At 47.5% G+C, this 21,933-nt stretch overlaps 1 protein-coding gene across 1 annotated transcript in view; it reads right to left on the bottom strand.

Annotated features, from left to right (window-relative positions):
• Nucleotides 1-21,933, bottom strand: part of fgf24 (fibroblast growth factor 24) — a 165,914-nt gene that overhangs the window by 3,207 nt on the left and 140,774 nt on the right. The window contains exon 4 of the mRNA XM_086004960.1: nt 15,410-15,516. Within this exon, the coding sequence (XP_085861086.1) occupies nt 15,410-15,516 (107 nt within the window). The remainder of the gene's footprint in view (nt 1-15,409; nt 15,517-21,933) is intronic.

Genomic DNA, 21,933 nt, shown 5'->3' with positions numbered 1-21,933 from the left:
GAGAGGTTGAGGGAGGTGGTGGAGAGGTTGAGGGAGGTGGTGGAGAGGTTGAGAGAGGTGGTGGAGAGGTTGAGAGAGGTGGTGGAGAGGTTGAGGGAGGTGGTGGAGAGGTTGAGGGAGGTGGTGGAGAGGTTGAGAGAGGTGGTGGAGAGTTTGAGAGAGGTGGTGGAGAGGTTGAGAGAGGTGGTGGAGAGGTTGAGAGAGGTGGTGGAGAGGTTGAGAGTGGTGGTGGAGAGGTTGAGGGAGGTGGTGGAGAGGTTGAGAGAGGTGGTGGAGAGGTTGAGGGAGGTGGTGGAGAGGTTGAGAGAGGTGGTGTAGAGGTTGAGGGAGGTGGTGGAGAGGTTGAGGGAGGTGGTGGAGAGGTTGGGAGGTGGTGGAGAGGTTGAGAGAGGTGGTGGAGAGGTTGAGGGAGGTGGTGGAGAGGTTGAGAGAGGTGGTGTAGAGGTTGAGGGAGGTGGTGGAGAGGTTGAGGGAGGTGGTGGAGAGGTTGAGAGAGGTGGTGGAGAGGTTGAGGGAGGTGGTGGAGAGGTTGAGAGAGGTGGTGGAGAGGTTGAGAGAGGTGGTGGAGAGGTTGGGAGGTGGTGGAGAGGTTGAGGGAGGTGGTGGAGAGGTTGAGAGAGGTGGTGGAGAGGTTGAGAGCTGGTGGAGAGGTTGAGGGAGGTGGTGGAGAGGTTGAGGGAGGTGGTGGAGAGGTTGAGAGGTGGTGGAGAGGTTGGGAGGTGGTGGAGAGGTTGGGAGGTGGTGGAGAGGTTGAGGGAGGTGGTGGAGAGGTTGAGAGAGGTGGTGGAGAGGTTGAGAGTGGTGGTGGAGAGGTTGAGGGAGGTGGTGGAGAGGTTGAGGGAGGTGGTGGAGAGGTTGAGAGAGGTGGTGGAGAGGTTGAGGGAGGTGGTGGAGAGGTTGAGAGGTGGTGGAGAGGTTGAGAGAGGTGGTGGAGAGGTTGGGAGGTGGTGGAGAGGTTGAGGGAGGTGGTGGAGAGGTTGAGAGAGATTGTAGAGAGGTAGAGAGAGGTGGTGGAGAGGTTGAGAGAGGTGGTGGAGAGGTTGAGGGAGGTGGTGGAGAGGTTGAGAGAGGTGGTGGAGAGGTTGAGAGAGGTGGTGGAGAGGTTGAGGGAGGTGGTGGAGAGGTTGGGAGGTGGTGGAGAGGTTGGGAGGTGGTGGAGAGGTTGGGAGGTGGTGGAGAGGTTGAGAGAGGTGGTGGAGAGGTTGAGGGAGGTGGTGGAGAGGTTGAGAGAGGTGGTGGAGAGGTTGAGGGAGGTGGTGGAGAGGTTGAGAGAGGTGGTGGAGAGGTTGAGAGAGGTGGTGGAGAGGTTGGGAGAGATTGTAGAGAGGTAGAGATGGGTGTCGTCAGTGTACATGTGGAAGCTCACCCCATGTCTTCGGATGGATGGTGTCACTAAGGAGCAGTATTTTGATGAGGAAGAGGAGGGGCTAAAGATAGATCCTTGGAGGACGACAGTGGTGACATTGATTGGTTAGCTAAAATTGGAACCAAGTGAGAGTTGGACAATGGAGGAAAGGCATTGGAGGAGGATGGTTTAATTGACTATGTCAAAGGCAGCAGAGAGGTCGTTGTGGACAAGGAGTGATAATGTACCATGGCTACAAGCACAAAGAATGTCATTTGTGAGTTTGGTTCGGGCTGTGGGAGGGGCAGAAACCTGATTGGAAAGATTCAAACAGGGACTTGCAGGAAAGGTGGGCACAGACCTTGGAGGGGTCAACACATTCAAGGACGTTGGAAAAGAAAGAGAGGTTGGAGGCGGGGCGGTCGTTAGCAAGGGTAGAAGTGTAGACCATGGTATTTTTTTGGGAGGGGGTGATGACAGTGGCTTTGCAAGCGAGGAGGACAGTAACTAAAGGGAGGGAACCACCTACAATGTTAGCTAGCATGGGGGCCGGGAAGGGAAGTTGGGTGGTCAACAGTATGATGGGAATGGGTTCAAGGGAGCAGTAGGTGGATCGCATTGATGAGATGATCTCAGAGAGGGCATGGGCGAGCTGGGAGAGAAACTAGAAAGAGATGGGGGTTTAGGGCTGCGGTAGCACGAATACTTGGGGGGAGGATTAGCTTGGTGGGTATAGAAAATGGGGGGAAAGCAGCAGGATAGCTCAATGATGGTCTCAATCTTGGTGATAAGGATAGTCATTAGCTCCTGACACTAGTTGTTAGAGGTAATGATGGAGGGAATGGGGAAAGGCACTCAAGGGAGTGATCAGTGGTGGGGAAAAGAAGCCAAGGGTTATTTTTTTTATCTCCAAGTTAATTCTAGAGAAGTAGGCTGATTTGGCAAAGGAGCTCCAGGCCCATTGGAACATGATGTGGTCGAGCCAGATCTGGCGATGGATGGCTAAGTCAGTTATGCACTACTGTAAAGAACGAACGTGCATTTATACAGCGCCTTTCGCGATCTCAGGATGTGCCAAAGCGCTTTACAGCCAATGAAGCACTTTTTGAAGTGTAGTCACTGTTATAATGTAGGAAACGCGGCAGGCAATTTGCGCACAGAAAGAGCCCACAAACAGCATTGTGATAATGACCAGATCATCTGTTTTAGTGATGTTGGTTGAGGGATCAATATTGGCCAGTACACCGGGGAGAACTCACCTGCTCTTCCTGGAATAGTGCCATGGGATCTTTCACTTTCACCTGAGAGGGCAGGTGGGGCTTTGGTTTAAGGTCTCATCTGAAAAACGGCACCTTCGACAGTGCAGCCCTCCCTCAGTACTGCCCTGGAGTGTCAGCCTAGATTATGGGCTCAAGTCTCTGGAGTGGGACTTGAACCCACAAACTTCTGAATCAAAGGCGAGAGTCCTTAGCCACTGAGCCACAGCTGAAACTAGAGTACGCTCTGTAATGATATCAGCAAATAGAGATGGTATTTGCCTGTTCGATTATGATGCCTTAATTGCATGTATTGATTGCTTGTGCCTGACCAGCAGAGGGCATGTGACCGAGAGAAGCAAGGCAGTTAGTTTAGTTTCGGTTTCGTTCTAGATGCATCACAGCATCGTGTCTCCTGTAGAAGCTGTATAAAAAAGTTGAACAGACTTTAGATTAAAACTCATTCTCTTTCATAAATGTCTCGTCATTGAACCCACAAAGAAATCAATACACGCTCAACCTCACGACTCATGGACGTGAGGAAGTTAGGGAGGCAGTTGTCCCAGAGATGGTTAAGCCTTGCTGGGAATGAGGGCCTCAAAGGTGGAGCTGAGAGACTGGTTGACTGGTTGAGCAAATCAGCAGCTGCAGAGATATTGTGGCAAATGGAACAGGCAGTTTAAGTTTATATTTACTCCACTGCTCACCATGGGCAAAGTAAGTTGCCAGTTTTAAGACAGGAAGTAGCAGGGAAATGGAAAGAGAGAGGTACCAGGAAATAGTTATGGGCAATGCTATCATTACTTCGACCTAATCAATGCAGAAACCAACAGTGCTGAACCTTTGCACAAATAGCGGTGTTGTGCCAAATGTGACTCTAGTATGCCAAAGCCCATTTGTGTACAATATTTGAATTTCCATTGTAGTATCATGCTGGGTCTTAAAGAAACACATTTAGGGTCGAGGGTAAAAAGTAAGTAAGAGAGATTTACATTTATATAACATTTTACATTGTGTTTCAAAATAAGCTTCACGTACAATTTATTACTTTGAAGTGCAGTAATTGTTGTGATATAGGCAAACATGGCTGCCATTTGTGCACAGCAAGATCCCACAAACAGCAATTAGATGAATGAACATTTTTTTAAGTGGTGGTTGTCAGTTGAAGAATGTTGGTCAGGATACAAAGAGAGCTCCTGGTCTTCTTTGAATAGTGCCATGGGATCTTTACCATCCACCTGAGCAGGCAGCTGGGGTCTCGGTTTAACGTCTCGTCCGAATGACAGCACCGCTGACACCTGGGAGGTGCTCAAGGAATTCAAAACTTCTATTCTGGAACTGAGGACTTCGAAATAATGAAAACATTCAGAATATGTAGTGTCAGCTGTGTCTCAGTGGGTAACACTCTTGCCGCTGGGTCAGAAGGTTGTGAGTTCATCGTTCCACTCCAGAGACTTGGGCACAAAAATCCAGGCTGATGTTCCCAGTGCAGCGCTGAGGGAGTGCTGCACTGTCGGAGGTGCCATCTTTCGGATGAGACATTAAACAGAGGCCCCGTCTCAGGTGGATGTAAAAAATCCCATGACACTATTTCGAAGGGCAGGGGAGTTCGCCCCGGTGTCCTGGCCAATATGTATCCCTCAATTAACATCACTTAAACAGATTGATAGCAAAATACTGCGGATGCTGGAAATCCAAAATAACAACATAAAATGCTGGAAAAACTCAGCAGGCCAGGCAACATCCGTGGAGGGAGAAATAGAGTCAACATTTCAGGTCGAAACCCTTCATCAGGACTGGCGAAGGGTTTTCGACCCGAAACGTTGACTCTATTTCTCTCTCCATGGATGTTGCCTGGCCTGCTGAGTTTTTCCAGCATTTTATGTTGTTATTTCACTTAAACAGATTATCTGGTCATTATCACATTGCTGTTTGTGGGATCTTTCTGTGTGCAAATTGGCTGCCGCGTTTCCTACATTACAACAGCGACTACACTTCAAACGAACACCAGTGCTTGTAAAGCGCTTTGGGTCATGAAAGGCACAATATAAATCCAAGTCTTTTCCTTTCTTTCTTAATACATGCTAAACACTTACTTGGCTCAATCATCCTGTTTTTACCGACTGTCTCTTTATTTATCCAACATGGAGCCAACTCTAGTCATACACCACAACCTCATACCTTGGCTCGTGCTGTGTGCTTTAGTCAGCTCAACTTTCTCCTCATTAAACACAGGACCATTACATTCAGCAGCTGCTGCGTTTCGAGCCTCCAGGTGAACAGGTGAGTTAGTCTGAGCAGACATTGTTTATTATCAGGGTTTCATTGGAAAGCCTTTGTTGAATTACAGATTGACTTAAAGACAAGTTTGTGTTAGTTGGCAACCATTGTGAAACTCTTAAATATGCCTGACTGTACTGGGCCTTGATGATTTTCATTAGGCTGCCTTAATTATTCTGTTTTCTCAGGACACTGCCTGGTCTGATCCTGACCGATGTTCCCTCTAATTTTTTTTAACGGGCTGCGCGGCCCATTCAAATTTCCACGCACTCGTGGTTTTTCCATTTGACAGCCGGCTGCACGGAACCTCCAGAGCGCCGCGCGAATGGGAACATAGATTCTGACCCGCACGAACCTGAAGGGACCAGATTCAATCCTTCCAGTGCCTGCTGAGACAGCTGGTCTCAGTTTTTTTTTAAATTCATTCTCGGGATGTGGGCGTTGCTAGCCCTGAGAAGGTGGTGGTGGTGGTGGGCCTCCTTCTTGAACCGCTGATAGCGGTCTGATACAACTGAGAGGCTTGCTCGGCCACTTCAGAGGGCAGTTAAGAGTCAACCACATTGGTGTGGGACTGGAGTCACATATAGGCCCAAACTGGGTAAGGACGGTAGGTTTCCTTCCCTGAAGGACATTAATGAACCGGTTGGGTTTTTAGTCCAATCCGACAGCTTTATGGTCACTTTTACCGACACCAGCTTTTTATTTTAAACCGGATTCAAATTCTCAAATGATCACGGTGGGATTTTTCAGTTCAGACGAGACAGCGTCATCCCTGGGTTGGGAAAGAGGTGGTGGGGTGGGAAATCAGCTTGAGTTCCTGCTGATTGCTACCCATGGACCCCTGCTGTATAAGTGCAGACGTGGTGACGTCAAGGTCAGGTTTTGAGTGTGTTTGCCCAGGATGGGCTGCCGACACACCCTTGGCCATGTGGAGCACGTACCAGAGGACTGCTGGTGCGGGCGGGGATGTGAAACAAAGTCAGATAGTTAGGGGGACTCACAGACAGAAAGGATAAGTGATCAAGGAATTAAACAAAGTCAACCACACTTATGCATGCGGCTGTGGTGGTAAGAAATGGTGATCAGGGGCCATCATGAGTAGCGTAAGGCTGAGTCCCACCTCACCCATTGTTGCACAGCCACTGATAAGTGTACAGCTAGTTGCTGCAGTACAAAAAAATACACTGCGGTTATTGAAAGGATACCGAAAAATTACTCCCGAGGTCCCCACCATCACAGAAGCCAGTCTTCAGCCAATTTGATTCACTCCACGTGATATCAAGAAACAGCTGAGCGCACTGTATACAGCAAAGGCTGTAGGCCCCGACAACATCCCGGCTATCGTGCTGAAGACTTGTGCTCCAGAACTAGCCGCGTCTCTAGCCAAGCTGTTCCAGTAAAGCTACAACACTGGCATCTATCCGACAATGTGGAAAACTGCCCAGGTATGTCCTGGCCACAAAAGGCAGTTCAAATCCAACCCGGCCAATTACCGCCCCATCAGTCTACTCTCAATCATCAGCAAAGTGATAGAAGGTGTCATCGACAGTGCCATCAAGCGGCACTTACTCACCAAAAACCTGCTCACTGATGCCCAGTTTGGGTTCCGCCAAGACCACTCGGCTCCAGACCTCATTACAGCCTTGCTCCAAACAAAGGAGCTGAATTCCAGAGGTGAGGTGAGAGTGACTGCCCTTGACACCAAGTCTGGCAACAAGGAGCCCTGGTAAAACTGAATTCAATGGGAATTGGGGAAAACTCTCCACTGGCTGGAGTCATACCTAGCACAAAGGAAGATGGTTGTGTTGATTGAAGGTCAATCATCACAGCCCCAGGACATCGCTGCAGGAGTTCCTCAGGGCAGTGTCCAAGTCCCAACCATCTTCAGCTGCTTCATCAATGACCTTCCCTCCAACATAAGGTCAGAAATGGGGATGTTTGCTGATGACTGCACAGTGTTCAGCGCCATTCACAACTCTACAGATAATGAAGCAGTCCATGCCCGCATGCAACAAGACCTGGACAACGTTCAGGCTTGGTCTGATAAGTGACAGGTAACATTCGCGCCACAGAAGTACCAGGCAATGACTATCTCCAACAAGCGAGAGTCTAACCACCTCCCCTTGACATTCAACGGCATTACCATTGCCGAATCCCCCACCATCAACATCCTGGGGGTCACCATTGACCAGAAACTTAACTGGACCAGCCACATAAATACTGTGGCAACAAGAGCAGGTCAGAGGCTGGGTATTCTGCAGCGAGTGTCTCGCCTCCTGAATCCCCCAAAGCCTTTCCACCATCTACAAGGCACAAGTCAGGAGTGTGATGGAATACTCTCCACTTGCCTGGCCGAGTGCAGCTGCAAAAACACTCAAGAAGCTCGACACCATCCAGGACAAAGCAGCCCGTTTGATTGGTACCCCATCCACCACCTTAAACATTCACTCCCTCCACCACCGGTGCACCGTGGCTGCAGTGTGTACCATCTACAAGATGCACTGCAGCAACTCGCCAAGGCTTCTTCGGCAGCAGCTCCCAAACCTGCGACCTCTTCCACCTAGAAGGACAAGGGCAGCAGGCGCATGGGAACACCACCACCTCCAAGTTCCCCTCCAAGTCACACACCATCCTGACTTAGAAGTATATCGCTGATCCTTCATCGTCGCTGGGTGAAAATCCTGGAACTCCCTCCCTAACAGCACTGTGGGAGTACCTTCACCACACGAACTGCAGCGGTTCAAGAAGGCAGCTCACCACCACCTTCTCAAGGGCACTTAGGGATGGGCAATAAATGCTGGCCTTGCCAGCGACACCCAGATCCCATAAGTGAATTAAAAAAAAGATAGAATTTATAGCACAGAAACAGGCCATTCAGCATTTATGGTGCACACAAACCGCCCTTTTTTAAATTCGTTAAGAGAAGCCTTGGCAAGTTGCTGCAGTGCATGTTGTAGATGGTACACACTGCAGCCATGGTACGCCGGTAGTGAATGTTTAAGGTGGTGGATGGGGTGCCAATCAAGCGGGCTGCTTTGTCCTGGATGAAGTCGAGCTTCTTGAGTGTTGTTGGAGCTGCATTCATCCAGGCAAGTGGAGAGAATTCTATCACACTCCTTACTTGTGCCTTGTAGATGGTGGAAAGGCTTTGGGGAGTCAGGAGGTGAGACACTCGCTGCAGAAGACCCAGCCTCTTGTTGCCACAGTATTTATGTGGCTGGTCCAGTAAAGTTTCTGGTCAATGGTGACCCCCAGGATGTTGATGGTGGGGGATTCGGCGATGGTGATACCGTTGAATGTCAAGGCGCGGTGGTTATTCTATTTACTTCATCTCACCCTATCAACATATCCTTCTATTCCTTTCTCCCTCATGTGCTTATCCAGCTTCCCCTTAAATTCATCTATACTATTCGCCTCAACCACTCCCTGTGGTTGCGAGTTCCAGATTCTCACCACTCGCTGGGTAAAGAAATTTCTCCTCAATTTATTAATGAAGAGATCAACCAGAATGATTGAGGGGATGAAAAGGGGGGGGGCGATTATATGAATTGAACATGTTCTCACTGAAACAGAGAAGGTTGAGAGGTGATGTGATTGCTGTTTTTAGGATTCTAAAGGGACTAGATGACGCCGACCATGACGAGCTGTTTCTCCATTTCCAGGACAGTAGAACCAGAGGACATGGCCTGCGGTTGAAGGGGGGTAAAATCAAAAGTAATCTGCGGAAACAATATTTCAGTGAGTGAGTGGTCAATCTCTGGAACAGGCTCCCTGGAGAGTGTGGAAGCAGTTAGTATTGATTCATTCAAATGCAAAGTAAGATAGATTTCTTTCAGAAAATAATATCTTGGGATCCGGTATATGAGTAATTTGGGATGTGACGTGTGGTGAGTGTAACGTACTTGGGAGGAACAGGTGACACTGGACCTATGGTTCCCAAAGCTCTCCACCACTGGGGTTTTCCTTGCCTCATGTCTGTTTTAGGCTAATTGATAGAGTTTGATTGCTATAATTAGCCAAGAACTTCATTACCATTGTATCGTGCGACTACCAGGAATGTAGAAGGTGGTCTTCTTTCGTCTCACAATTCCTATGTTCTTATGTCAAAGGATGCCTGGGCAGAAGGTTAGCCTAACATCAGTAGTAGGGAAAATGCTAGAGTCTATTATAAAGGATGTGATAACAGGGCACTTAGAAAATATCAATGGGATTAGACAAAGTCAACATGGATTTATGAAAGGGAAATCGTGTTTGACAAACCTACTGGAGTTTTTTGAGGATGTAACTGGTAGAATAGATAAGGGAGAACTAGTGGATGTGGTGTATTTGGGTTTTCAGAAGGCCTTTGATAATGTCCCACATAAGGGGTGAGTATGTAAAATTAAAGCACATGGGATTGGAGGTAATATACTGGCATGGATTGAAAATTGGTTAACAGACAGGAAACAGTAAGAATAAATGTGACTTTTTCAGGGTGGCAGGCAGTGACTAATGGGGTACCGCAGGGATCAGTGCTTGGGCCCCAGCTATTCACAATATATATCAATGATTTGGATGAGGGAACCAAATGTAATATTTCCAAGTTTGCTGATGACACAAAACTAGGTGGGATTGTGAGTTGTGAGGAGGATGCAAAGAGGCTTCAAGGCGATTTAGACAAGTTGAGTGAGTGGGCAAATACATGGCAGATGCAGTCTAACATGGATAAATGTGAAGTTATCCACTTCGGTAGGAAAAACAGAAAGGCAGAGTATTATTTAAGTGGTGATAGATTGGGAAATGTTGATGTACAAAGGGACCTGGGTGTCCTTGTACACCAGTCACTGAAAGCAAACATGCAGGTGCAGCAAGCAGTTAGGAAGGCAAATGGTATGTTGGCCTTCATTGCAAGAGGATTCGAGTACAGGAGCAAGGATGTCTTACTACAGTTATACAGGGCCTTGGTAAGACCACACCTGGAGTACTGTGTGCAGTTTTGGTCTCCTTACCTAAGAAAGGATATACTTGCCATAGAGGGAGTGCAGCGAAGGTTCACCAGACTGATTCCTGGGATGGCAGGACTGTCGTATGAGGAGAGATTGGGTCGACAAGGCTTGTATTCACTAGAGTTTCGAAGAATGAGAGGGGATCTCATTGAAACGTATAAAATTCTGACAGGGCTAGACAGACTGGATACAGGGAGCATGTTTCCCCTGGCTGGGGGGTCTAGAACGAGGGGTCACAGTCTCAGGATACGGGGTAGGACATTTAGGACTGAGATGAGGAGAAATTTCTTCACTCAGAGGGTGGTGAACCCGTGGAATTCTCTACCATATAAGTCTGTGGAGGCCAAGTCACTGAAAATATTTAAGAAGGAGATAGATAGATTTCTAGACGCAAAAGGCATCAAGGGTAATGGGGAGAGAACGGGAATATGGTATTGAGATAGAGGATCAGCCAAGATCATATTGAATGGCGGAGCAGGCTCGAAGGGCTGAATGGCCTACTCCTGCTGCTATTTTTCAATGAGAACATGGCTGATCATGCAAACTCAGTACCCTGTCCCTGCTTTCTCCCCGTATCCCTTGATCCCTTTAGCCTTAAGAAATATATCTAACTCCTTCTTGAATATATTTAATGAATTGGCCTCAACTGCCTTCTGTGGTAGAGAATTCCACAGGTTCACCACTCTCTGGGTGAAGAAATTCCTCCTCATCTCTGTCCTAAATGGCTTACCCCTTATCCTTAGACTGTGACTCCTGGTTATGGACTCCCCCGCTATCGGGAACATCCTTCCTGCATCGAGTCTGTCTAGTCCTGTTAGAATTTTATAAGTTTCAATGAGATTCCCTCTCATTCTTCTAAACTCTAGCGAGTATAAGCCAAATCGACCCAATCTCTCCTCATACATCATTCCTGCCATCCCAGGTATCAGTCTGGTGAATCTTCGCTGCACTCCCTCCATGGCAAGAACATCCTTCCTCAGATAAGGCGACCAAAACTGCACATAATACTCAAGGTGTGGTCTCACCAAGGCCCTGTACAACTGCAGCAAGACATCCTTGTTCCTGTACTCGAACCCTCTCGCTACGAAGGCCAACATACTGTTTCTATGATGATACCAGTTGGTACAAGGGCATAGAGAAGAGGGAATGCCGTAGCCACCGCCCTTGCCCCTCCTGGTGAGGTTGTTTTTTATTTGTAGCCATTACTTTCGGGCAGCGTTGTTGGCATTTATACTTCCCGCCACCTCCTGCGATGCTCTTCAGCCCCTTCCCCTCCTATCATTGAGACCACGCGGTCGATTGATTGTGATCAATCGTCATGATTAGTCAACAACTCCAGTATCGTTGTAGCATGTGACTACCTGGATGGTAGAAGGCAAACTAGATGGGCGCTGGTCTTTTTCTGTCCAGCAATTCCTATGTCCCTAAATAGAATTGGTGGAAGGCATGTAACAGGTCACCTGCATAATGGATGGGCTGAAGGCAGCGTATGGCTAGTGGAGATGAGAAGAACGGAGAGAAAAAGGTTACAATCTCTACCATTCCTAAACAAACAAGGTTTAGTTAATAAATACGAGAAGCAATTGATAACTCACTATATTAGGAGCTTCCATTGTTATAATTTGCTTTGACACAAGGGGAAGCCAAACTCTAAGTGGGAACTGGCATAGTAATTCCTCAGATACACACACCTTTGCTTATCAGATCCCACTACAGTAAATACTCAATCAAGCAAAAATTCTCATTGAACTTGGATCTTTAGTCAATGAGTGGCTGGGTCATATGGACTAGAAGGGTCCCGTGTTTGATTCTCTTATCTGTGCTGGGTTGACTGATCGGGAAATTTTCAGAATGCTTCCCATAACTTTCCATCCATGTGCGAGCCAGAAGATCATGTGTTCAAGTCCCATTCCAGAGGCCTGAGCCCATAATCTAGGCTGACACGCTAGTGCAGTACTGAGGGCTATACAAATGCAAGTCTTTTCTAATGGGCAAGACTTCTTGACGCGAACATGATACCAATGTTGGAAGGACAAAGAGTCACATTTAGGACAGATGTAAGGATGGTTTTCTTCAGAAAGAGTGATCAGTAGGTGGAATGGACTTTCGGGAAGAGTAGAAAAAGCAAACACCTTGGAGTCATTTAAGAGATGGTTGGAGAGTTTGGGGCGAAGAGGAGGGAAGGGAGGTTCTTTCTGGATGCGTGGTGTTAGGGGGATTAAATACGTGGGTTTACGGGGATAGGGTGGAATATGTGTTGGTGTAGGGGTTACAGGGATCGGGTGGGATATGCGTCAGTGCAGGCTCGATGGGCCGAAATGGCCTCTATCTGCACTGTGGGGTTTCTGTGATTCTGTGATCTGTGGGCTGAATAGCTTCTGTCATCAGTATCGATCTTAAGATAAAAACAGAAAAGGCTGGAAATACTCAGCAGGTCAGGCAGCATCTGTAGAGAGAAAAACTGAGTTAACATTTCAGGTCGACGACCTTTCATCTCAACTCAAGATCTACCTTGAGATCTTATTGATCACTGAAACGTATAAAATTCTGACAGGGCTAGACAGACTGGATGCAGGGAGGATGTTTCCCCTGGCTGGGGGCTCTAGAACGAGGGGTCACAGTCTCAGGATACGGGGTAGGACATTTAGGACTGAGATGGGGAGAAATTTCTTCACTCAGAGGGTGGTGAACCTGTGGAATTCTCTACCACAGAAGGCTGTGGAGGCCAAGTCACTGAATATATTTAAGAAGGAGATCGATAGCGTTCTAGACGCAAAAGGCATCAAGGGGTATGGGGAGAGAGCGGGAATATGGTATTGAGATAGAGGATTAGCCATGATCATATTGAATGGTGGAGCAGGCTCGAAGGGCCGAATGGCCGACTCCTGCTGCCATTTTCTATGTTTCTTAGGGTAGATTCATCGACCTAATGCTCCCAGTGGGAAGCTATGTTCAAAGGGAGCTCAAGTCAGAGACAGGGCTACAACAGCGTAACATTGATTCTCTGACCCATGCTCCCATCAAATGTGGCCCCCCCCCGGAAGTAAACAGAATAAGTGAATTTTCCCATTTGTGTCATCTCACGGGGCATTTTAACTAGCGTGCCATGATGATTGACATAAGAAAACTACTAGGCACTTGGTCTAAGCGTTAAGCAAAGCTTTAATTGACTGTTTTACAACATGGAGGTCTAGTTGTGTCCTTCACTAGTTCCTGTTAAGAATGTCCTGCGCAAGCTGGGCCCGTGCCCGAGTATTTATACTCTCCCTGGACAGCGCCACCCGCAGGCTGCTCAGTTGATTCGTGTCAATGATGTTTAGCATTATAGTTCCAATCTATTGTGCCACCTGCAATCTAATAGGGTTTAAAATTTTAACATGAGTTTTATCTAGAGTGAGAGCATGAAGTATTTGGAATTGAGATCCAATGATGTCTGTCTGGCTTCAGCGTAAGAGCCAGCTTCCCTTGGCTCTGGTAACAGCACACACTGTTTGTTCCTTCTCACTTTACTCAGGCATTTGCAGTGAGCCTTAACACAAATGGGCACAAAAAATGTTGATCTGGGGTTTTACATTTAACTCTGTCGGCACCATGTTCCCTCATGATGATAATTCTATAGTAAAAATTTTCCGCCGGGAATTTCCTCAAGAGTTACTCCTGATCTTCCTAGTGGAAAATTGCCAGAAACACTAATTATCTCTGTATTTGGGAATTCTGCCTTAGTTGTGGCGCCCAATCAGGACTACTCCCGAGGACTACTCACTTGCCTGGATGGGTGCAGCTCCAACAGCACTCAAGAAGCTCAACACCACCCAGGAGTCGGTGTCAAATTTCGTCTGATAACGCTCCTGTGAAGCGCCTTGGGATGTTTTACTACATTAAAGGTGCTATATAATTGCAAGTTGTTGTTGTACTGGATGAGCAGAAATTTTCCCGAATTAAATATTGGGAAGACCAAAGCCATTGTTTTGGGGCCCAGCCACAAACTCCGTTCCCTAGCCACTGACTCCATCCCTTTCCCTAACATCTGTCTGAGGCTGAACTGCACTGTTCGCAACCTTGGTGTCATATTTAACCCTGAAATGAGTTTCCGAGCACACATCTGCGGCATAACTAAGACCGCCTACTTCCACCTCCGTAACATCGCCCGTCTCTGCCCCTCCTCAGCTCTTCTGCTGCTGAAACCCTCCTCCATGCCTTTGTTAACTCTAGACTTGACTATTCCAATGCACTCCTGGCCGGCCTCCCACATTCCACCCTACATAAACTTGAGGTCATCCAAAACTCGGCTGCCCATGTCCTAACTCGCACCGAGTCCCGTTCACCTATCAACCCTGTGCTCGCTGACCTACATTGGCTCCCGGTTAAGCAACGCCTCGATTTCAAAATTCTCATCCTTGTTTTCAAATCCCTCCATGGCCTCGCCCCTCCCTATCTCTGTAATCTCCTTCAGCCCCACAACCCCCCGAGATATCTGTGTTCCTCCAATTCTGCCCTCTTGAGCATCCCTGATTATAATCGCTCAACCATTAGTGGCTGTGCCTTCAGCTGCCTCGGCCCTAAGCTCTGGAATTCCCTCCCTAAACCTCTCCACCTCGCTACCTCTCTTTCCTCCTTTAAGACGCTCCTTAATACCTACATCTTTGACCAAGCTTTTGGTCCCGGAAATTTCCCGGAGATTTAGCAGGTCGGTTGGACCCGGCTTCCAGACACACTTTGATTTTTTGCCTATTTTCCCTCACTACCCCCCACCCCCTCCACACTTATCCAATCCCAACTGCTCCCGTATGTTAAAATTCCCCCCATTGCGTCTAATTCTGCGTCCACTTTAGGAGGGACATGAAGGCTTTGAGCCATAGGTCGGAAATTTCCTTGGAATAGCTCCTGCTCCGCCGCCATAATTTTGTGCCAGATTTGTGCCAGATAAACCCCAGTTACGCACACGTTTCCAACCCACTTTCGGCAAAGTTGCGGTTTCAGAACGGGAGCTGCTCCAAGTAAATTCTTGGCCATAAGGTCGTGGTGTTCTAGCCTCTTACCAGGGATAAGGCTACATAATCTAGGCTGTCACTCAAGTGCAGTACTGAGGGGGTTGCTGCAGCTGAGACATTAAACCAACAGTACATCAGGTTGGTGTTAAAGATCTCATGTTAAGAGAGTTGACCTGGCCAACATTACTCCCTCATCACAGATTAACAGAGATATCCTATATCGATAGGTCTTTGCTCGCCACGGGTATGAAAGTATATGGAGCCAAGGCAGGTGGATGGAGTTAAGATACCGATCAGCCATGATCTAATTGAATGGCAGAACAGGCTGGAAGGGCTGAATGGCCTCGTCCTGTTCCTATGTTCCTAACAGGTCATTCAAGTCCCTGTTTTGGGGACACTGATGGTGCAGAATGACTGCCGTCTTAGTTTACATAGTAGTGCTCTCTCTGCTCTGAAGGAAATTCGTCATGTAAAGGGTTGTTTCAGTGAGATAAGGCGATATATTATTTGAGGACTTGATAGTAGGACCACCTTTCACAGGATAATGGTTACCTTGCCAAGAATCTTTCCTCGCTTGCTCATACAGATGTAATGACCTGTCTCTTTCCCCTTGATTCTCACATGGCTGCCGAACGTGTCTGTCTCCACCACAAGAAGAGCTGGATGGAGAAGGGAAGAAAAGACATGTTGAATAAGAACATAAGCAAAACCAAGGATGAGACAAGTCTATTTGGCCGATTGAAGATCATCCCATTAGTACCTTAACTACCCGATGGAATCGCATCCCTCTCGTACCCTAATTATCCCATTAAGGCCATTAGTATCCTAACTATTCGATGCCACCTCATCCCATTAGTCCCTTAACTACCCTATGGAACCTCCTCCCTCTTGTGCCCTAATTATCTCATTGAAACTCATCTCTCTAGTACCCTAGCTCTCCCACTGAAGCTCATCTCTCTAGTACCCTAGCTCTCCCATTGAAGCTCATCTCTCCAGTACCCTAGCTCTCCCATTGAAGTTCATCTCTCTAGTACCCTAGCTCTCCCATTGAAGCTCATCTCTCTAGTACCCTAGCTCTCCCATTAAAGCACATCTCTCTAGTACCCTAACTCTCTGGGGTACTAGAGAGATGAGCTTCAATGGGGGAGTTAGGGTACTAGAGAGATGAGCTTCAATGGGAGAGTTAGGGTACTAGAGATATGAGCTTCAGTGGGAGAGCTAGGGTACTAGAGAGATGAGTTTCAATGGGAGAGCTAGTGTACTAGAGAGATGAGCTTCAATGGGAGAGCTAGGGTACTAGCTCTCCCATTGAAGCTCATCTCTCTAGTACCCTAACTCTCCCATTGAAGCTCATCTCTCTAGTAGCCTAGAGCACAGCTGGGGTACTGTGTGCAGTTCTGGTCGCCTCACTATAGGAAGGATGTGATTGCTTTGGAGAGGGTGCAGAGAAGATTCACCAGGATGTTACCTGGGATGGAGCGCCTCAGCTATGAAGAAAGACAAAACAGGCTGGGGTTGTTTTCCTTGGAGCAAAGAAGGCTGAGGGGGGACCTGATTGAGGTGTACAAAATGATGAGGGGCATAGATAGGGTAGATAAAGAGGAACTTTTCCCCTTAGTAGGGGGGTCAATAACAAGGGGGCATAGATTCAGGGTAAGGGGCAGGAGATTGAGAGGGGATTTGAGGAGGAACTTTTTCACCCAGAGGGTGGTTGGAATCTGGAACTCACTGCCTGAAAGGGTGGTAGAGGCAGGAACCCTCACAGCATTCAAGAAGCATTTGGATGAGCACTTGAAACGCCATTGCATACAAGGCTATGGACCAAATGCTGGAAAATGGGATTAGACTGGACAGGGATGGATGGGCGGCGCAGACACAATGGGCCGAAGGGCCTCTTTCTGTGCTGTAAAACTCTATGACTCTATGACTCTATGACTGAAGCTCATCTCTCTAGTACCCTAACTCTCCCATTGAAGTTCATCTCTCTCGTACACTAGCTCTCCCATTGAAGCTCATCTCTCTAGTACCCTAGCTCTCCCATTGAAGCTCATCTCTCTAGTACCCTAGCTCCCCCATTGAAGCTCATCTCTCCAGTACCCTAGCTCTCCCACTGAAGCTCATCTCTCTAGTACCCTAACGCTCCCATTGAAGCTCATCTCTCTAGTACCCTAGCTCTCCCATTGAAGCTCATCTCTCTAGTACCCTAGCTCTCCCATTGAAGATCATCTCTCTAGTACCCTAGCTCTCCCATTGAAGCTCATCTCTCTAGTACACCAGCTCTCCCATTGAAACTCATCTCTCTAGTACCCTAGCTCTCCCACTGAAGCTCATCTCTCTAGTACCCTAGCTCTCCCATTGAAGCTCATCTCTCTAGTACCCTAGCTCTCCCATTGAAGCTCATCTCTCTAGTACCCTAGCTCTCCCATTGAAACTCATCTCTCTAGTACCCTAGCTCTCCCATTGAAACTCATCTCTCTAGTACCCTAGCTCTCCCATTGAAGATCATCTCTCTAGTACCCTAGCTCTCCCACTGAAGCTGATCTCTCTAGTACCCTAGCTCCCCCGTTGAAGATCATCTCTCTAGTACCCTAGCTCTCCCATTGAAGCTCATCTCTCTAGTACCCTAGCTCTCCCGTTGAAACCCATCTCTCTAGTACCCTAACTCTCCCATTGAAGCTCATATCTCTAGTACCTGAGCTCTCCCATTGAAGATCATCTCTCCAGTACCCTAGCTCTCCCATTGAAGCTCATCTCTCTAGTAGCCTAACTCTCCCATTGAAGCTCATCTCTCTAGTACCCGAGCTCTCCCATTGAAGATCATCTCTCTAGTACCCTAACTCTCCCATTGAAGCTCATCTCTCTAGTACACTAGCTCTCCCATTGAAGATCATCTCTCTAGTACACTAGCTCTCCCATTGAAGCTCATCTCTCTAGTACCCTAGCTCCCCCATTGAAGATCATCTCTCCAGTACCCTAACTCTCCCATTGAAGATCATCTCTCTAGTACCCTAGCTCTCCCATTGAAGCTCATCTCTCTAGTACCCTAACTCTCCCATTGAAGCTCACCTCTCTAGTACACTAGCTCCCCCATTGAAGATCATCTCTCTAGTACCCTAGCTCCCCCATTGAAGATCATCTCTCTAGTACCCTAACTCTCCCATTGAAGCTCATCTCTCTAGTACCCTAGCTCTCCCATTGAAGCTCATCTCTCCAGTACCCTAACTCTCCCATTGAAGCTCATCTCTCAGTACACTAGCTCTCCCATTGAAGATCATCTCTCTAGTACCCTAACTCTCCCATTGAAGCTCATCTCTCAGTACACTAACTCTCCCATTGAAGCTCATCTCTCTAGTACCCTAACTCTCCCATTGAAACTCATCTCTCTAGTACCCTAGCTCTCCCATTGAAGCTCATCTCTCTAGTACCCTAACTCTCCCATTGAAGCTCATCTCTCTAGTACCCTCACTCTCCCATTGAAACTCATCTCTCTAGTACCCTAACTCTCCCATTGAAGCTCATCTCTCTAGTACCCCAATTCTCCCATTGAAGCTCATCTCTCTAGTACCCTAACTCTCCCATTGAAACTCATCTCTCTAGTACCCTAGCTCTCCCATTGAAGCTCATCTCTCTAGTACCCTAGCTCCCCCATTGAAGCTCATCTCTCTAGTACCCTAGCTCTCCCATTGAAGATCATCTCTCTAGTACCCAAACTCTCCCATTGAAGCTCATCTCTCTAGTACCCTAGCTCTCCCATTGAAGCTCATCTCTCTAGTACCCTAGCTCTCCCATTGAAGCTCATCTCTCTAGTACCCTAGCTCCCCCATTGAAGCTCATCTCTCTAGTACCCAAACTCTCCCATTGAAGCTCATCTCTCTAGTACCCTAGCTCTCCCATTGAAGCTCATCTCTCTAGTACCCTAGCTCTCCCATTGAAGCTCATCTCTCTAGTACCCTAGCTCTCCCATTGAAGCTCATCTCTCTAGTACCCTAGCTCTCCCATTGAAGCTCTCCCATTGAAGCTCATCTCTCTACTGCCCTAACTCTCCCATTGAAACTCATCTCTCTAGTACCCTAACTCTCCCATTGAAGCTCATCTCTCTAGTACCCTAACTCTCCCACTGAAGCTCATCTCTCTAGTACCCTAGCTCCCCCATTGAAGATCATCTCTCTAGTACCCTAACTCTCCCACTGAAGCTCATCTCTCTAGTACCCTAACTCTCCCATTGAAGCTCATCTCTCTACTGCCCTAACTCTCCCATCCCAATTCTTATGTTCTTATGTTATGTTCATTAAGGATGTATTTATTTCAACATTTTTTTAATAGGTAGTGGGAGAGTATTTGAACAAATAGCACACCCAATGGACTTTCCATCCCCTTTTAACAACAACAACTTGTATTTATATAGCACCGTTAACATAGTAAAATGTCCCAAGGTGCATCTTAAAGGAGGAAAGAGAGAGAGGGAGAGGCTTAGGGAGGGAATTCCAGAGCTTAGGGCTTCGTCAACTGAAGGCATGGCCGCCAATGGTTGAGCGATTAAAATCAGGGATGCTCAAGAGGGCAGATTGGAGGAGCGCAGATATCTCGGGGACGTTGTGGGGCTGGAGGAGATTACAGAGATCGGGAGGGGCGAGGCCATGGAGGGATTTGAAAACAAGGAAGAGAATTTTAAAATCGAGGCGTTGCTTAACCAGGAGCCAATATAGATCAGCGAGCACAGGGGAAATAGGTGAATGGGACTTGGTGCAAGTTAGGACATTGGAGCTTATTAATGAGTTTAACAAAGAACTTGCATTTATATAGTGCCTTTTGATTGCTCAGAACATCTCAACACAATTCATAGCCACCGATTGCTTTTGAAGTCTAGTCACTGTTGTTATATACGCAAATGCGGCAGCCTATTTGTGCACAGCAAGCTCCCATGACCAGCAATGAGTTGAATGGGCAATTAATCGTTATGCTGATCTTGGGCAGGACACTAGGTAGAATTCCCTGCCCTTCTTTGAAAAGGAGCAATTGGATCCTTTAGAATCATCTCCATTTTTCCCTAAACCCCTCTGACTTTCTACACCTCTCCCATTTTTCAAACCCCCCCTCAAGGCGTACCGCTTTGACCGCAGGTCAAGTCTTCTTCCAACTCTTGCTTGATATCCTGACTTCCCTCTTCCCCTCTGCCCTTGTGAAGTCAAAGCCATAAACACTATATAAGTGTACGTTATTACAAGCTGATTGCAGGAAAGATAGAAATTAGAGACCTTTTAGAATACAAGTTGACTGACGGGTTTAACCGAGAGAGCACTGACAATAAATCAGACTGTCCTGTAAGAGAGTCTCCGGTCTATTCTCGTCCAAAACCTTCCCCTCAAAAAAAAGTTAGCTTTTTTAGCTCTGAAAGTATATTTATGCAGCTCTTGTGAGCTGGGAAAACCTTTCCGATATAGGTCAGGTAGAATAAAATTACCGAGGCTATTAAATGATTTTAAAAAAACATTGAGAAGAATTTCCAACCAAAAATTAAAATAGATTGAAGGAAGCTAGAAAATTGTTGTGCAACTAAAAGTCAAATAGAACTAAGTTCTTTATTTAAAAACAAAATAGAGGAGATACTGTAGGTACAAGACAAGTTCAGGACTGGCGCCAGGAAGGGTGTCTTCATGCAGTGATTAATACACGGATTGGGCTCTGGGTATGGGAGTGGTGGCAAAAACGTTGGATTTCTTCCAGAGCAGTTGATGCGGGGTCGTAGGTGTCAGTGGTGGAATGAGCTAGGTGGGCTGAAATGGCCTCCATCATCTCTACTTATCTCTGTGATATTATCTGCTTATCTCACTGACCTACATTGGCTCCTGGTCCTAGAAAATAGACCATGGGGGAAAAATTTTGTCCCCGTAGCACCTCCCATTAGCGCCATCTGCTGGCGCTAACGGGACGCTAGAACATTATCACCGGGGCGAGGCGAATTTAGCGCCGCATGCCAAATCCCGCGCCCCCGTAGCGCTGCTGCTAACAGTTATTGCCGGAAGCGTCAATGCGAGATGGATCATGACGTCAGCGAGTGTGCAATGCTCACTGACTGACTGATCTGCGAAATTGATTGTCGCCACCTACCTTAGCACCTGGAGGAAACAGTGACAGGGAGAGCTGGTGTGAAGCAGCAGGAAGCTGGCTCCATAGATGTTATTTAAAGGGATCATCAGTAATCACTCGCAGCTGTCAGGTTAGTATAGTTTCAGTGGTTTCTTGTCAGTATCACATCCTCCAACAATTTCATTCAGTAATTTGAAGTTTCTTTTGTATCAGGAGTGTTGTGGCAACTAAAAAGTAGCTACATTTATTCTTCAAAAAATCAAACTGCTACTCATTAGTACGGTGGCATAGTGGTTAGCACTGTTGCCTCACAGCGCCAGGGACCCGGGTTCAAATCCGGCCTCGGGTGACTGTCTGTGTGGAGTTTGCACATTCTCCCCGTGTTTGCGTGGGTTTTCTCCGGGTGCTCCGGTTTCCTCCCACAGTCCAAAGATGTGCGGGTTAGGTTGATTGGCTATGATAAATTGACCCTTAGTGTTAGGGGGATTAAATACGTGGGGTTACGGGGATAGGGTGGGATATGTGTTGGTGTAGGGGTTACGGGGATCGGGTGGGATATGTGTCGGTGCAGGCTCGATGGGCCGAAATGGCCTCTATCTGCACTGTGGGGTTTCTGTGATTTCTGTGATTAATGTGGGGCTGTACTGGCATGCCAACTCGCCCTCCAGGCTCTTCGGCGGAGGGAGTATAGTCAGCGAGAAAGACAGGAACGTGTGCGCAAAGAGATGAAGAGGTACATCAGGGCTCTCACCAGGAGGCTTTACCCTCCGAGCGTATTCCAAAACCACTTCTCCAACCTCAATGAAGCGAGGAGCAGTGTATTAGATGGCTCTGCCTCACCAAGGAGGTGGTCACAGAACTCTGCCACCTCCTCCAAACAGACCTCCAGCCTCACATCAGGATGACTAAAAGCCCACATCCCTTTTGCTCACCACACCCCCAACATTCCACCCCTCTCACAGGCCCTTTCACACCGCAAAGCTGAAATG

This window comes from Somniosus microcephalus, chromosome 2 (genome assembly GCF_052327205.1).
Source record: "Somniosus microcephalus isolate GS21.2 chromosome 2, FLI_Smic_1.0, whole genome shotgun sequence".
NCBI classification, from domain to species: Eukaryota; Metazoa; Chordata; class Chondrichthyes; order Squaliformes; family Somniosidae; genus Somniosus; species Somniosus microcephalus.
Note: the sequence above shows the minus strand (reverse complement) of the source record. Positions and strands in the feature narration are given on the sequence as shown.